The following is a 17,063-nucleotide window of genomic DNA, read 5'->3' on the forward strand; positions in this document are numbered from 1 at the left end:
AGGGTTGGGAAATGGATGATATGGTAGAAACTGAGCCTTCAATTATCACAGCTCTGCACGTTAACACGGGAAGGACACACTTGTTTAACGCCTTCCAGCAGCGCCGGCGTCTTCACACAGCGGAGTCTGGAGACACTTGTGAGAGCATACGATCAATGCGTCCATAATTAAAGGGGCTGTATGGGATCAGAAATAGCTCTGTTCTATTTTTCTTTTTTTTTTTTTTTTTTTACCAAAAACATCACCCTCATCAGTTCATTTCTGGCGTTGCAGATTGGCAGTATTGAACTAAAACCGAGATATCAGGGGAGCAGTCAGGTCGTCTCTGATGGAAGCTGAAATCTCTTGCTGAACTGAACGGACGTTTATTTTTTTCACGTTCCTAAGAGACAGGTCACCATCTACAGATAAAACACAGAACATGTTTATATACATCCTGAAAGATGGTTGGCTTTGGAGAACCTTGGATTCAGCAGAGATCTAAGGGGGGCTGTCACAGCAATAAGTGTGTGGGGTATGACAACAGCGATATCGATCTTTGCTGCAGCTAAAATGTAGGTGGCCTTTAAGACAGGACCATTTTTGCACTTTCAATTTCTTCAACCCTTTTTCCAAGAGACAAGTTTTGTTGTTTGTTTTTTTTTTTTGTGCGGTGAGCTGAGGTGTTTAGGCTGCTTTCACACATCACTTTTTTGCCGTCAGTCACAATCTGGCGAATTTTAAAAGAAACGGATCCGGCAAAAGTTGCCGCCAGATCCGTTTTTTTTTCTCATAGACTTGTAATAGTGCCGGATTGCGAAGGATAGCATCACGTTTCATCCGTTTTTCGCCGGATCGGACGAAAGTTGCTTATCCGGTGGCCGGAGAAAAACGGACATAGTAACGTATTTTGTGTCCGTCGTTTGCTAGAATGGAAGCTTATGGCGACGGATCCGTCAAATGACAGAATCCGGCGACGGATTCTGTTTTTTTAACTGAGCATGCTCCGATTTTTGGATCAGCTAGTCGGATCCGGTGAAAAAACAGATCCATCGCATCAGTTTTTCACAATCTGTGACGGATCCGTTTTTTTTTCAAAAGTCGATGGATTGTGACTGATGGCAAAAAACGATGCGTGAAAGCAGCCTCAGTGATACATATATAGGGTACATATGACGTTTTGATCACTTTTTGTTTTAACTTTTTTGAGAAAGTCAAGTCAAGCAAAAAAATTTTGCAATTATGGAGTTTAGAGTTTTCGTCTCTTTATGGGATTCATCATAATATTGATTAATTTTATATTTTCGTAGATCGGACTTTTATTGGACAAAGTGCTAAAAAAAACTAGGCTTTTTTTATTTCTAAAAGAAGAGGTGAGTTAAACAATTTATTTTTTTAGTCTTACTTTATTTTTTTAGTCCCCTTAGGTGGCTTTAACTGGATCACTTGTAATATATACCTAATCACTACAGTATATGGAAAATGACAGAAAAAAAGGCTTAACGGGTGTACAAAGATGGTGGTGGTTGATTCAATAAGCAGCCCATGATTGGGGAAGGGTGTCCCTACCCTTGCCGCTCTGACCGCTGCTGTTAGAAGCAGGCTGTATAACCCCCCACGTATGGAGTGAGCGCAGCTCCGGAGCATGCACTCGATGTGTGATGTACAATTGCATTACACGTTGGCAATGACTTAAAAAAAAAAAAAAAAGATGGGCCACAATAATAAAACACATTACTTACCTAATAAATCCAGCACTACCGCTCCTCACTGGTCTGATCTGCAGAGATAACGAAACCCAGCTACTCAAGTGACTGCTGCAGCTAATCACTGGTCTCAGTGTATGCCTAATGATTGGCTGCAGTGGTCACATGAGAAGTTGGCGATGTCCTGGATTAGCACTGGTCTTTGTGTACTGCTCTGCAACAACGACAAACTTGATTTACCCAAGGGAGCACTTGAGGCGATCATTGGCCTTAATAGTATAGGGTTTTAGGCCAGTGATTGGCTGCAACGGTAACATCAAATCATAGCTTTAAAGGGAATCTGTCACCAAGACTTTGCTACCTCATCTGCGAGCAGCATAATGTAGGGACAGAGACCCTGATTCCAACAATGTACCACTTTACTGGGTGTAGTAGTTTTGACACAATCAGGTTTTAGCTGTAGAATGCAGAAGATGAGAAAGCTAAACCCTGCCCCACACCAAGCTCTGTGTGTACATTGTCTATAGACAGTAAGCTGCTTATCACAGGAGGGGGCGGAGTCAGATTGCAAGCACACCCCAGCTGGTCACAGCAATGATAATATCCTAGTGATAAAACCTTCAGCGCAACAGCACACTGATATGACACATCATTGAATTCTGTGTTTTAACCCCTACCTCTGCTGTCCTCAAATTATATAGCAAAAAATTCCATTTAACTACTAGAGTGACTGAGCGAATCTTGATCTGACCTGTTTCTATTAGCTTAGCATGTTCCAACAGGGCATTGAACAGGAGTTTGTCCTTTATACGCAGCTCATGAATATGGAGGACTACACGGCAGCAGCTGTACTAGTCCTCCATGGATAATTTCCTGCTAATGAAACAGCGATTTTATAAAAATGACAGCAAGTGGCCCGGTAAGCGACATGACTTGAATCAGGTAGTAAAAATAGACAGCGCTCCATCCAGGTGTATAGACCAAAACCAGTGAATTTATTCAGCCATGATAGCAACGTTTCGACCCCAGTGGGTCTTTGTCAAGCATGAGTGCTGTCAGCAAACTTTTCGTTTCTTATGACTTGAATCAGGGTCTCTGTCCCTACTCTCAGATCAGGTGACAGATTACCTTTACATTCTGACTCAAGCAGGGCCTGGCGATACCGAACTCCTCCGTAAAAACACAAGACTTTATGTGCAGTGTTCAGGCGGCCAGTTACACATCTCAACCCGCACAACTGGAAAAACCAAAAATATCTGCTCGCCAGGTGCTGAAAAACTAAATCTCCTCCAGTCATTAAACAGCAAAAAAAAAAAAAAAAATAGTGGCAACATCCTTTCTATAACTACCAGGTGAAACTATCACCATGTTCTTTGCTGCTTTCCAAATACCGGTTGTAACACATTTCTATGTATGGCCCTGAGCTGTCCCGAGGCCCGGCGATTACGGTAGCGCTGCTGCCGCTGACCTCGCACGTCCCCTTCCAGGTTTTCTCCAACATGCACTTACAGGATCAGAGGCTTGAAGCTAGAATAGTTAGTGAAGATGACATGCGGAGAAGAATCAGAGCTGTGCAACTTCTCCATGAGTCATCTTCTCATTACAGGTTACTCATTCTGCCCCAGGTTCCAGATAAAGGCGAGGGGACTAAAAGTTGAGAAATTCCCAACGGGTCTATGACCTTCTCTAGCGCTACGTAGGGACTAAGCAGTTATAAAGGAAGGAGATACAAGATTAGCGGAGACATTCCGCCAAAGCTAAAAGAGCGGGCTAGGGGCCTGCACGGAACGCAATGGGGTCCAGGAGATATATACCGTATATTTAATCCCCAAGTGATATCCATTGTATTACGTACAGCGGGCTCAGGACCTGAACCTACTACATAGAAGGGCATTACACGTGTGAATCGAGTAATGCTATTTTTTTGATAAAATACCCTTGTGGTGGTCTTTACCTATGAGAGACCACACAAATGACTAAGGATAGTGAACGTGCTCGTATAAGGTGTTATCCGCCATGCTCGGGTGCTGAGTGTCTTCGGCGTGCTCAAATAATGTGTTTGAGTCACCGCTGCTGCATGTCGTGTGGCTGTGTGACAGCAGCAACATATGCATGGATTGCCTAACAAACGAGGCACTTTCACCTATTTTGATGCGCCCACCCCATTACGCGAATCGCGTTGTCACATACCTGTCTGCTGTTGACAGACTAACATGTTACGCAAAGCGTCACTTAAGACACCCTACCCATTCACACCAACCTGATGATGGTATTCGCGTCACTATGCTTTAGTTCTTTTATTTCTCTTGTCACCACATGATCTCTTCTTTTTATATACGGTTTGCCTTGTCTTACTCTTATTACTCCATTAATCAAAAGAAACTATTTATGGTATTAGAAACACATAGAGTGTAATGTTAATATTGGTTGATCCAGCCTACTTCTGGTCACACCCACCTCTGGGACTTTATACGTGCCTATTTACTTTAGCAAGGCAATTAGCAAGACAACCCCTATAACGGAGTGGTTCTGCAGGGGGTGACCACAGACCATTTCTCTGTTCTCATCACTTTTGCATTTTGTCTTTGCTCTCACCTCTAGAGGTACAGTACAGTAGCATGAGGTGGTGTCTACAGCCTACAGAGGTTGCTCAGACAGTGCAGATCATCCAGGAAGGCACATCAATGCAGGCTGTGGCAAGAAGGGTAGTTGTGTCTGTCAGTAGTGTCCAGAACATGGAGCAAATATCAGGAGACAGACCAGTACACCATGAGACGTGGAGGGGGCCGTAGGAGGGCAACAACCCAGCAGCAGGATCGTTACCTCCTTTGTGCAAGGAGGAACAAGAGGAGCAGTGCCACAGCTGGCAAACTGACCTCTAGCAGGTCACTAACATCCATGTGTCTGATCACACTGTCAGAAACAAACTCCATGAGGGTGGGTGTCCTGCTTACAGTCCAACACCATGCAGGGCGCTTGGCATTTGCCAGAGAACACAAAGATTGGCAGATTTGACATTGGAGCCCTTTGCACTTCACGGATGAGAGCAGGTTCACACTGAACACATGGGACAGACGTGACAGAGTCTGGAGACACCATAGAGAATGTTCTGCTGCCTGCAACATCCCCCAGCATGACCAGTTTGGCAGTGGGTCGGTAATGGTGTAGGGAGGCATTTCTTTAGAGGGCCGCACACCCTCCATGTGCTAGTGTAAGGGTCCTGGTTGTTACAGTGGCATTGCTTTCCTCACGGGGAGAGTGATGTCACGCTTGGAAGCAAAGGAAGATCTTCTTTATCAGGTAACACAAGCATACAACATGTTCACACTCCATGCCAGAAGGGGGAGGCTCTGATCCAGCTTATGTGTGGCTCCCCTATATATATATTCTGGTCTGGAGGGAAAGTCAGTCAGTTCCTGTCAGAGAGAAAGAGAGGAGAGAAAGTCGGAAGGACTGAAGGGGCTGTGCAGGCAAGAGGGTGCTGCAGCTCCTGGACAGAGATAACACAGAAAGAGGAACAGTTTGTACTGAACGTGTAAGAGAGCGAAGCACAGGAGAGTGAGAACTGGGGAGAATAGCTGCAACAGGGCTGGCTACCTCCCTGCAGAGTGCAGACACCGCTAGCTGGAAGACCGAGGTTGTGTCGGACTCCACGAGGCACAGCAGAAACCAGCAGGACAGCTGGACTACACGTCACCTGTCCGCCCTAACATCTGGAGAAACAGTGGCGCATAGAGCCCGGGTAGTGATAGAGACCCTGTAAAAAGGCTCGAGACACCTGTCATACAGGTTAGTGTCCTACCCTTTTAAGGAGGACAGAGAGAACTGTGAGGACCTTGACAGAAGCCACATGCAGCAAGGGACTACACCACCGCGCTAGTAGGAAGGCTTCTAACTCCACCTGGTAAGGGGGACTCTGAACTCGCTTCCAAGCCGGCCGGACCCTGCCTGTACCTGTGATCTGGTGCCCTGGACTGTGACTGCCTGAAGTCTTCAGTAAACCAGGTAAAGAGACTGCAAACCTGTGTCCTCCATTTCTTACTGCACCACCACCCACCATCTCCATCTACACACCAGGAGCCCTGGGGACCCAACTTCACCTGTGGGAAGTTATATCATCTTAGGCTACTTTCACACTAGCGTCGGAATCTCCCCGTCGCAATGCGTCGGGCAGAGATTCCGACGCTAGCATTTGACGCACTGCACAACGGGTGCAGCGGATGCATTTCTCCGGCGCATCCGCTGCCCCATTGTGAGGTGCGGGGAGGTGGGGGCGGAGTTCCGGCCGCGCATGCGCGGTCGGAAAAAGCGGTCCGTCAGGAGCAAAAAACGTTACATGTTTTTTGCTCCCGGCGGTCTGCCACAACACGGCGCAACCGTCGCACGACGGTTGCGACGTGTGGCAAAACGTCGCTAATGTTAATCTATGGGGCAAAATCGCGTCCTGCAAACAACTTTGCAGGATGCGTTTTTTGCCATAAACGACGCATTGCGACATCTGGCAAAAAACGCCAGTGTGAAAGTAGCCTTAGCTACCATAACATCACCCCAGAGGACCCCTTTAAGCAGCGTCGGTCATCTCTGACCGAATACCACAGGTGGCGTCACGAACACAAACTTTATTGCCAAATCCCCTTTAAAGACTATCCCTTTACTTGGGCGACCAGGGCCACAGACCGGGTCGCAGCCACCGTGACACCCCCTTTAAGTACCGGACCCGGTACCGAGTACCCCTAGAACCTGGCAAGCGACCCACTAGTACCCGACTGCCATTAGGTACTGGGATGAGATCCTCAAACCCATTGTGAGACCATTTGCTGGTGCAGTTGGCCCTGGGTTGCTTCTGATGAATGACAATGCTAGGCCTCATGCGGCTGAAGTGTGTCTGCAGTTCCTGCATGATGAAGGCACTGAAGCTATGGACTTGCCCGCCCGTTCCTCAGACCTGAATTCAATCGAGACATGATGTCCCAGATGTGCTTGTTCCATCCACCAACGCCACGTTGCAACACAGACTGTCCAGGAGTTGACTGATGCTTCAATCCACGTCTGGGAGAAGAACCCTCTGGAGATCATCCACAGCCTGGAGCATGCCCAGGCGTTGTAGGGACGTCATACAGGCACGTGGAGGCCACACACACTACTGAGCATCATTTCCTTGTCTTGAGGCATTTCCATTGGAGATCAGCCAGTAATTTGATATTCCAATTTGATTTTGAGTATCATTCCAAATAAAGACCTCCATGGGATATTCATTTTGATTTACATTGAATTTTTTTTTATGTTTTATTGTTCTGAACACATTCCACTATGTAATGGATAAAGATTTGCAACCAGAATATTTCAGTCAGTAATATCTATGATGTGGTATTTTAGTGTTCCCTTTATTTTTTTGAGCAGTGTCTATATCTATATAGACAAGTCTTTGCTCATATTTTTTTGTTATACTTTGTTTTTGATGTACTTTCTTAAAAATTTCTGTCTTGTAAATGATTATGTGAACAAAGCTTGGGATGAGCCGAAACATCAAAATCTTATGTCATTGCTTGCACCACAGTTTTCTTATCATATGAACTGAGTTTCTTAATAAAATTTAAATTTCTGTTAGAAAAATTACGAGAGTGCTGTAACTGAAGTATCTGCTACATACAGAGCACGTGCCAGCTGCGTTACACAGCAGGCACTCAAGAGTAACTGCAGCCATTGTAGGTAACTAGAATGTAAAAAGGGAGAAAAAAATCACTGTCGTCTGTTCAGACTCCCGTTGGACACAAGTGACAAAATGACCAGATGACAATGGCGTTATGGTAGCTGTGATAAGTTGCTATTCGATGGCGGTTGGACCTCTGTGCATCAGTTAATAGACAATATTGCATCAGTGGTGCAGAGGCTTGACCACGGCTCACTCAAACAGGGGACTCCAAAGTCACATTCTCAGAATCGGTGCGGATCACGGCCATCGCACCCCCATCAATCTGCAACTTAACACCCGTCCTGCGAATAGGTGAAAATGTGATGATATTCCAACCCCTTTAATGGCAAATTGCCTTAGGTTTTTTTTTTTACACATATATCATCAAGTGGCCAACCCCTTTAAAAATCCATTAAGTGCAGGCGATACAGATTGGGCAGATGCAATCGTGAAAAATAAACCATTTCCAAGACTGTCCACTCTGGTCTCCCACGTGTGCTCATCGCAGCAGGGGCACCCATGTGTGCCCCAAATCAGGGGCACCCGCGCGCGGGCTCACCGAAGCAGGGGGCACCCGCGCGGGCTCACCGAAGCAGGGGGCACCCGCGCGGGCTCACCGAAGCAGGGGGCACCCACGCGTGGGCTCACCGAAGCAGGGGGCACCCGCGCGCGGGCTTACCGAAGAAGGGGGCACCCGCACGCGTGCTCACCGAAGAAGGGGGCACCCGCGCGCGGGCTCACCGAAGAAGGGGGCACCCGCGCGAGGGCTCACCGAAGAAGGGGGCACCCGCGCGCGGGCTCACCGAAGAAGGGGGCACCCGCGCGAGGGCTCACCGAAGCAGGGGGCACCCGCGTGCGGGCTCACCGAAGCAGGGGGCACCCGCGCGCGGGCTCACCGAAGCAGGGGGCACCCGCGCACCGAAGCAGGGGCAGTCGTGCGTGTGCCCCAAACCAGGGGCATCTGTGCGTGTGCCCCAAACCAGGAGCACCTGAGCGTGCTCAATGAAGTAAGGGCTCAGTGGATAGGGCAAAATAGATAGGCAAATAGAAACATAAGTTCCCTGACTGATTTTTTAACTACAGTACCATAAGAATGTAAATCCCAATGGTGGCTGCATTGACAACAATGCAGCAGTTCTGGTGTCTTTTTGCGTATGCCATTTTTTTCCACCTTTTGTGCATCCACGGATTGTTGCTTATTTGTTATACTTTGGATGCAATTTTATTTTTTACAGAATTTGAAAACTTTTAAGTAAAAAATTTTTTTAAAAAATCTTAAAACAGAAAACCCCAGCATGAGCAAAAAGTTGTTAAAAAGGTCCAAAATATGTGCGGTGTTGGGTTAGAGAGGCCTGCCCGTACAATCACTACTAGGCCTGGTTCACATCCACACTTTGTGCTACAAGTGAGCACCGACTGGTGGTCTCTGCAGAGGAGCCGGCGACAGAGGCCTCTGATCCAGCGGTGTCCGTCTTATTTTATTTTATTTTAAGGCAGAGTCAAAAGCCTTTCAGCTTCATTATTCTCACTCACTTATTTTTCACCTGAAACCAATTGTGAAACAATGGCGCCCCCTGCTGGACAAAAGCAAGTACAATGAAAAAAGCTAAAAATCTAACCTAGATTTCTTTATGCACAAAAGATCAGCAGAAGAAAAGTGAAGGCATAAACTGAAGAATTTCATTATTTCAACCTGATACTTTATAAGAAGCAACAAATGGGCGTTTTTCCGGAGCATACAATGGCAGACTCACAGCTGGGGCGAAAAATAAAAAAAACACCCCTCTCTTTATAAACGAAAGTCAAGCTGTTAACTACAGTCTAGTTTTTTTATGAAATGGAAAAATAAAATATTGTTATGACACAGCAAACACTACAGCAGCGAGGCGCAGCCCCAGTGACGTAGGAAAATCCAGCCGCGTCCATACATTTTACAGCAGATTGATATTTTCTAATACCCAACAGCGGAGGACTCGGTACATAATCTAGTAAGCACTGTGCATCTAGCAATGGAGAAGACAGAGGCGGCAATAAACCACTTCTGTTGTCTATATAGAAATTCTCTGTTGGTCAAAAATTAAAATTTTTGCTGACGCAAAACTCGATGGCAGTGTACAGATCGATTGAGTGTCAATCACGCTCGCTCATCACTAGGACTAACCTTATAATAAAATCTATAAAAACAAACACTTCTCTGATCTAGTCACTAATTAGCAGCGTAACTTACTTTTCTGCACGTAAAACGCCACCATAAAAAGGAGCATCCCACGGCATCAACTCCTAATGGACAGAGAACATCAGTGACATATAAAAGATGGGGGATCGTTTACTTACAGAGACATTATTGCTAAAAAATCCTAAACAAAAAGAATCAATGCAAAACGATGTACTGTAGAAAAAGACACAGAGGGAACGGCCAACACTCACACTGATCTACTGTGGCTGAGCAAAAATGAACAAAACTGAACACCAGGTTTTTCATTAACAATCTGACCCGACTGAATGAAGCCCACTGCCATGTCACGGCAAATCTATTGGTGGGTCCCCACTAAGATGGAAGTTTTATTTGATCCTTGATCCATTGCTACTGTGCTTGTGGAGGCTTTGCACTGCAGCATGGGTGCTGTGGAGGCTTTGCAGTGCAGCATGCATGCTGAGGAGGCTTTACAGTGTAGTATGGGCGCTGTGGAGGCTTTGCAGTGCAGCACAGGTACTGTGGAGGCTTTGCAGTGCAGCATGGGTGCTGTGGAGGCTTTGCAGTGCAGCACAGGTACTGTGGAGGCTTTGCAGTGCAGCATGGGTGCTGTGGAGGCTTTGCAGTGCAGCATGGGTGTTGTGGAGGCATTGCACTGCAGCATGGGTGCTGTGGAGGCTTTGTACTGCAGCATGGGTGCTGGGGAGGCTTGCAGTGCAGCACGTGTGCTGTGGAGGCTTTGCAGTGCAGCATGGGTGTTGTGGAGGCTTTGCACTGCAGCATGGGTGCTGTGGAGGCTTTGTACTGCAGCATGGGTGCTGGGGAGGCTTGCAGTGAAGCATGGGTGCTATGGAGGCTTTGCACTGCAGCATGGGTGCTGTGGAGGCTTTGTACTGCAGCATGGGTGCTGGGGAGGCTTGCAGTGAAGCATGGGTGCTATGGAGGCTTTGAACTGAAGCATGGGTGCTGTGGAGGCTTTGCAGTGCAGCATGGGTGCTGTGGAGGCTTTGTACTGCAGCATGGGTGCTGGGGAGGCTTGCAGTGAAGCATGGATGCTATGGAGGCTTTGAACTGAAGCATGGGTGCTGTGGAGGCTTTGCACTGCAGCATGGGTGCTGGGGAGGCTTGCAGTGAAGCATGGGTGCTATGGAGGCTTTGAACTGAAGCATGGGTGCTGTGGAGGCTTTGCAGTGCAGCATGGGTGCTGTGGAGGTTTTGCAGTGCAGCATGGGTGCTGTGGAGGCTTTGCATTGTAGCATGGGTGCTGTGGAGGCTTTGCAGTGCAGCATGCGTGTTGTGGAGGCTTTGCAGTGCAGCATGGGTGCTGTGGAGGCTTTGCATTGTAGCATGGTTGCTGTGGAGGCTTTGCAGTGCAGCATGCGTGTTGTGGAGGCTTTGCAGTGCAGCATGGGTGCTGTGGAGGCTTTGCATTGTAGCATGGTTGCTGTGGAGGCTTTGCAGTGCAGCATGCGTGTTGTGGAGGCTTTGCAGTGCAGCATGGGTGCTGTGGAGGCTTTGCATTGTAGCATGGTTGCTGTGGAGGCTTTGCAGTGCAGCATGCGTGTTGTGGAGGCTTTGCAGTGCAGCATGGGTGCTGTGGAGGCTTTGCAGTGCAGCATGGTTGCTGTGGAGGCTTTGCAGTGCAGCATGGGTGCTGTGGAGGCTTTGCATTGTAGCATGGTTGCTGTGGAGGCTTTGCAGTGCAGCATGCGTGTTGTGGAGGCTTTGCATTGTAGCATGGGTGCTGTGGAGGCTTTGCAGTGCAGCATGGGTGCTGTGGAGGCTTTGCAGTGCAGCATGGTTGCTGTGGAGGCTTTGCAGTGCAGCATGGTTGCTGTGGAGGCTTTGCAGTGCAGCATGGGTGCTGTGGAGGCTTTGCAGTGCAGCATGCGTGTTGTGGAGGCTTTGCATTGTAGCATGGGTGCTGTGGAGGCTTTGCATTGTAGCATGGGTGCTGTGGAGGCTTTGCAGTGCAGCATGCGTGTTGTGGAGGCTTTGCATTGTAGCATGGGTGCTGTGGAGGCTTTGCAGTGCAGCATGGGTGCTGTGGAGGCTTTGCAGTGCAGCATGGTTGCTGTGGAGGCTTTGCAGTGCAGCATGGTTGCTGTGGAGGCTTTGCAGTGCAGCATGGGTGCTGTGGAGGCTTTGCAGTGCAGCATGCGTGTTGTGGAGGTTTTGCAGTGCAGCATGCGTGTTGTGGAGGCTTTGCATTGTAGCATGGGTGTTGTGGAGGCTTTGCAGTGCAGCATGGGTGCTGTGGGGCACTGGCTCTCTCCCCCTGCTGGTGTGGAGTTCATTCAGCAGTGGTTGCTGCACCTTTAAGGTTAGGGACCCCCTATGCGGCAGTGGGCTTCACACACCTGATCAGAATGTTACCCAACAGCCTCATGTTCAGCCTTGTAAACGTTTGCTCAGCCGCAGTAGATGAATGTATGAGCTTCGGACATGCGGTCTGTGTCTTATTATACAGTTATAGCAAAACTATGTACAACTGCAGGAAAGGTGAAACACCAGGTTTGTAACCCCTTAATGACTGAACCAATTTTTACCTTAACGACCAAGAAAATGTTACAATTCTAACTCTGGAACGCTTCAACGGATCCCAAATCTTAGACTGGTTTTTCGTGACATATTGTACCTCATGATAGTGGTAACATTTCTTCAAGATGACTTGTGTTTATTTGTGAAAAATAAAAAATTGGACGAAAATTTTGCAATTTTCAAACTTTTAATTTTTATGCCCTTAAATCAGAGTTATGTCACACAAACTAGTTAATAAATAACATTACCCACAGGTCTACTTTACATCAGCACAATTTTTGTAAACAAAATGTTTTTCATTATGAAAGTTATAAGGGTTAAAAGTCGACCAGCGATTTCTCATTTTTCCAACAAAATTAACAAAACCATCTTTTTTAGGGACCACCTCGCATTTGAAGTGACTTTGAGGGGTTTATATGACAGAAAATACCCAAAAGTGACACCATTCTAAAAACTGCACCCCTCAAGGTGCTCAAAACCACATTCATGAAGTTTATTAACCCCTTCAGGTGCTTCACAGGAATTTTCGGAATGTAGAAAAAAAATGAACATTTCACAAAAAAATTAATTTAGACCTTTTTTTTTTTATTTTCACAAGGGTACCAAGAAAAAAAAAAATCAACCCCAAAATTTGTTGCACAATTTCTCCTGAGCATGCCACCCCCCGGTAGTTGAGACCCCGGAGATTTTCTGACTCTCGGGGGCTCTACAGCATTATCCAGAACCACCGTTTTAATGCGTAACGGCGGTCGCTAAGGGGTTAATGTAGTCCTGTCTTTTGTTGTACAGCCTGAACCTTAGACACCTTTTTGTTTCTTATCGCTGCTGTACATTGGAATGAGAAGAGAATAAAATCCTCCTTACCGGGTTCATGGGGTTCAATTTCTTTTTCATTCCCAGCATCATTTCAAAATCTTTCAATGTCCTGTAAAAAAAAAAAAAAAATCATAAAATATTTGAATCCTGAGATCGTAACATAACTGGTTTAACGCTCAGCATGAGAATGTTCCGATACTAAAATCTCAGGAGCAGCATGGTGGCTCAGAGGTCAGCACCGGGGTCCTGGGTTCAAATCCCACCAAGTACATATGCAAAGAGGTTTTTTGCTCTCCCCGTGTTTTCATGGGTTTTCTCCGGTTTCTTCCCACACTCCAAAGTCTCCTTACGGGTTTAATAAATGGGCAAATTTTATAATTTGATAGAATGGACTTTTACAGGTGCAGTGATAACATTTTTTAATTTCTTTTAATGATGAAAGAAGGGGCAGGGGTGATTAAAAATGTTATATATCGGTATAATTTTTTTCATATTTTATTTAATTTTTTTCAATTTTTTACTGACTTTAGAGGACCTGAACTTGCTATTATTTCATCGCTTATACTAGACATGTTGCAATACATCTGCACTGTAGTCATCGTCGGACTGGGTTGGCAAAGGCCCACCACTAACATTCATTCTTGGGGCCCACTTCTACATGAGGTTAATTTGGCCAGCTTGTTTAATGAACGATGAGACAATACTTTTCTCTGCAAATTGTGAATCATGTGTAATAGCGCAGTTCTTCACAGGGGCCTACCGGAGGTCTCATTGCAGTATATAGAGACAATGACATTCTCCTAGTAATGTATGCCCCAGGCTGAGCTTCACAGGAGGACAAAGATGGTTGCCGGTGCTCGTGCTGTAGGGGGCCAATGTGCGTACCAGCAACCTGGCTCTTTAAACACCGCTGTCAAAGATTGACGGAGGCCTTTATGTAGTTAAAAAGGAGCAATTAGTAAGACGTCAACTATGTAAAACAGTCGGCATTTTCATGGAATGGTGCGGGATCAGCTCCTGAGCCTGCTCTGTACAGTGGAACCGGACCAGGGACGTACTTCTACGTCACATCTTGAGAAACATATAAGAACTCAAATGTTCTGCTGTCAGTCTTATGTAATTATAGTAAATGTGAACATTCAGAAATCCAAAAGGATTCAATTTGTGCTGTGACTGCGCCAACTTACTGGTTGCAACGTCCCCACATTAACTATCATGAGTCACAATGTAGCGCAAGACATCGTGATCTTATGTTGAGCAGTCTAGTGATGAGCGAGCGTGCTTGGATAAGGGGTTATCCGCCATGAACGAGTGCTAATGGAGCATCTTCGGCGTTCTCTAATATGTTTGAGGGATTACCTGTTTGTTAAGAAATCCCTGCAAGCGTTGCGGCTGTCGATCAGCCACGAGACATGCTGCCGCGGAGACTCGAACGTAGTGTTAGAGCACAACGAAGATGGTCTATTAGCACTCGAGCATGGCGGATAACCCCTTATCGGAGGTGGCTCGCTCATCACTATTGAACACCTAGAAACCGCTGTGAAGCCCCAGCCTTAAAGGGGTTAGAAGATTTGGACAGACCTTTCCAGCATGGTAGGTAGCCTCCACAATAAGGATAGTAACTTACCGTTCTTTTAGTTTGCTGGATAACTTTTCAAGAAACAGCATCACAGTCTCTGGCAATAAAAGCGGATAAAGTTACAAAAGTCAAGAAAATAGTCATGATGTGACCTGCGCACAGAGCATCATATGAAGCGGAGATCTGCTTCCTTTTTTATTTCAGTCTTCAAAGCAACGACATCCAAAATAAGTGTTCAAATGATATATAGTATGTATATTGTTTGATCTCTTACTCTCTGTTCTGACTGCAGGGTTAAGCTCAGACGACATTATGGCTGCGATTTATCATTGTTTCTTTTTTTTTATCCACTTCCTTTGTCTTGTGGTATTAGTTAACATTTTTGGTGCCAAAATTCATTAAAATGGTGCACGCGATTCATGTATTTGGCGCAATGTCTTGAATTGCTTTTGGTGTATAAAAAAATAAATAATAAATCATGCACCAAAATACACCAGAGGGAAACCGGAGCGAAATTGAACAAAATATTGAACCTTTTTTTTAAAGTTGCAAGTAAAGAAAAAATCAGCTGAAAACATCTGAAATTCATAAACTCCACCCTCAAAACAAAACACCAAACAAGCGAGTTCATAAAATTGATTTTTTTTAAAAAAGGCGCAAATATGGTAATGAATTGGGTGCAAACAAAAAAAAGGGCACAAAACACAAAAAATAGACAAAAAACAGGCACAAAAGCGATGAAGAATCAGAGGTCTACATTTGGGGCTCCACAAGGTAGAGCTTAGACATCCATCTGCTTTAACCCCTTCACCCGAGAGCCTGTTTTCACCTTCCTGACCAGGTCAATATTTTCAATTCTGACGAGCGTCACTTTATGTGGTAATAACTCTGGAACGCTTCAACGGACCACCCTGTTTCTGAGACTGTTTTCTCATGACACGTTGTACTTTATGTTAGTGGTAATTTAGGTCCATATTTTTTTTGTGTTTATTTATAAAATATTGGAATTTTAGTGAAAATTTAGCAGTTTTCAAACTTGCAATTTTCATATCCTTAATCCAGTTAGTCATGCTGTACAAAATAATTAAGAAATAACCTTTCCAATATGTCTACTTCACATCAGCATTCATTTTAAAACAATTTTTTTTTGTTAGGAAGTTGGAAGGGTTAAAAGTTTATCAGCAATTCTAATTTTATCAACAAAATCAATTTTTTTAGGGACCCCGTCACATTTGAAGTGACTTTGTGGGACCTATGTGACAGAAAATACCCAAAAGTGACACTATTTAAAAAACTGCACCCCTTCAAAACCACATTCAAAAAGTTTATTAACCCTTTAGGTGCTTCACAGGAAGCAATGTGGAAGGAAAAAATAAAAAAAAAACTAGTCCCAAATTTTGCATTTTCACAGGGGTAAGAGGAGAAAATGGACGGTACAATTTGTTTTGCAATTTCTCCTGAGCATGCCGATCGACCCCACATGTGGTGGAAAACTACTGTTTGGGTGCACGGCAGAGCTCAAAAGGCAAGGAGCACCGTTTGACTTTTTAATACGCAAATATGGCTGGAATTGAGAGCGGACACCATGGCGTGTTTGGAGAGCCCCTGATGCGCCTAAACAATGGAAACTCCCTACAAGTGACCCCATTTTGGAAACTAGACCCCTCAAGGAATTTATCTACTTCAAAGAATTTTATAACATTGAGCCGTGAAAATGAAAAAAAAAATAGATTTTTCACACAAAAATATTGCTTTAGCCCCAAATTTGTTAAATTTCACAAAGGTAACAGGAGAAAACGAGCCCAAAATTTGTTGTGCAATTTCTCCTGAGTGCGCCAATACTCCATATGTGGAGGAAAACTACTGCTTGGACACACTGCTGAGCTCCAAAAAGGAAGGCGTGACATTATGGAGCGCACTCTTTGATAAAATGGTCTGAAGGTGCCATGTTCTGTTTGCAGAGCCTCTGATGTGCCAAAACAGTGGAAACCCCTACAAGACCCCATTTCGGATACTACACCTCTTAAGGAATTATCTAGAGGCATAGTTATAGTAATGATAATAATGCTTTTGGGTTTACTAGTGTATGAATTTATAATGTGGCGGTATGTGTAAGATGTGCGGAGTACATCAGATTATACAAGTGTGTTGCGTTAACAGGGTAAGAACAAATTTTATTTATTTATGGACGTGTGGTACGCTTTGAAGCAATCCTTAATGCAAAGGCCAGGATTCACACTGGTAAATTGTGTCTTTTCATATTCCCCACAGTTTTAAGCGTGCCCTAAAAACTCATTTGTTCAGACTGGCCTACCGCCTCAATGCATTAACCTAACGATCCCTGTGTGGCCTATATTAAAAAAAAAAAAAAAAAAAAAAAAAATTAATTAACTGGTTCATGCAGCTTTACATGAACACCCAAGCCTTACACTATGGCTGGTCCGAATAACTATAGCAATTGTTACCATCCACCTCTCGTGTCTCCCCTTTTCCTCATAGTTTGTAAGCTTACGAGCAGGGCCCTCACTCCTCCTGGTATCTGTTTTGAACTGTATT

General features: G+C 45.3%; 1 protein-coding gene across 1 annotated transcript in view; it reads right to left on the reverse strand.

Annotated features, from left to right (window-relative positions):
* Nucleotides 1–17,063, reverse strand: part of MIPEP (mitochondrial intermediate peptidase) — a 123,733-nt gene that overhangs the window by 75,982 nt on the left and 30,688 nt on the right. The window contains exons 8-10 of the mRNA XM_069759123.1: nt 14,556–14,604; nt 12,977–13,037; nt 9,605–9,657 (exon numbers count right to left, since the gene is read on the reverse strand). Coding sequence (XP_069615224.1) covers nt 9,605–9,657; nt 12,977–13,037; nt 14,556–14,604 — 163 coding nt within the window. The remainder of the gene's footprint in view (nt 1–9,604; nt 9,658–12,976; nt 13,038–14,555; nt 14,605–17,063) is intronic.

Source organism: Ranitomeya imitator, chromosome 3 (assembly GCF_032444005.1).
Source record: "Ranitomeya imitator isolate aRanImi1 chromosome 3, aRanImi1.pri, whole genome shotgun sequence".
NCBI lineage: Eukaryota > Metazoa > Chordata > Amphibia > Anura > Dendrobatidae > Ranitomeya > Ranitomeya imitator.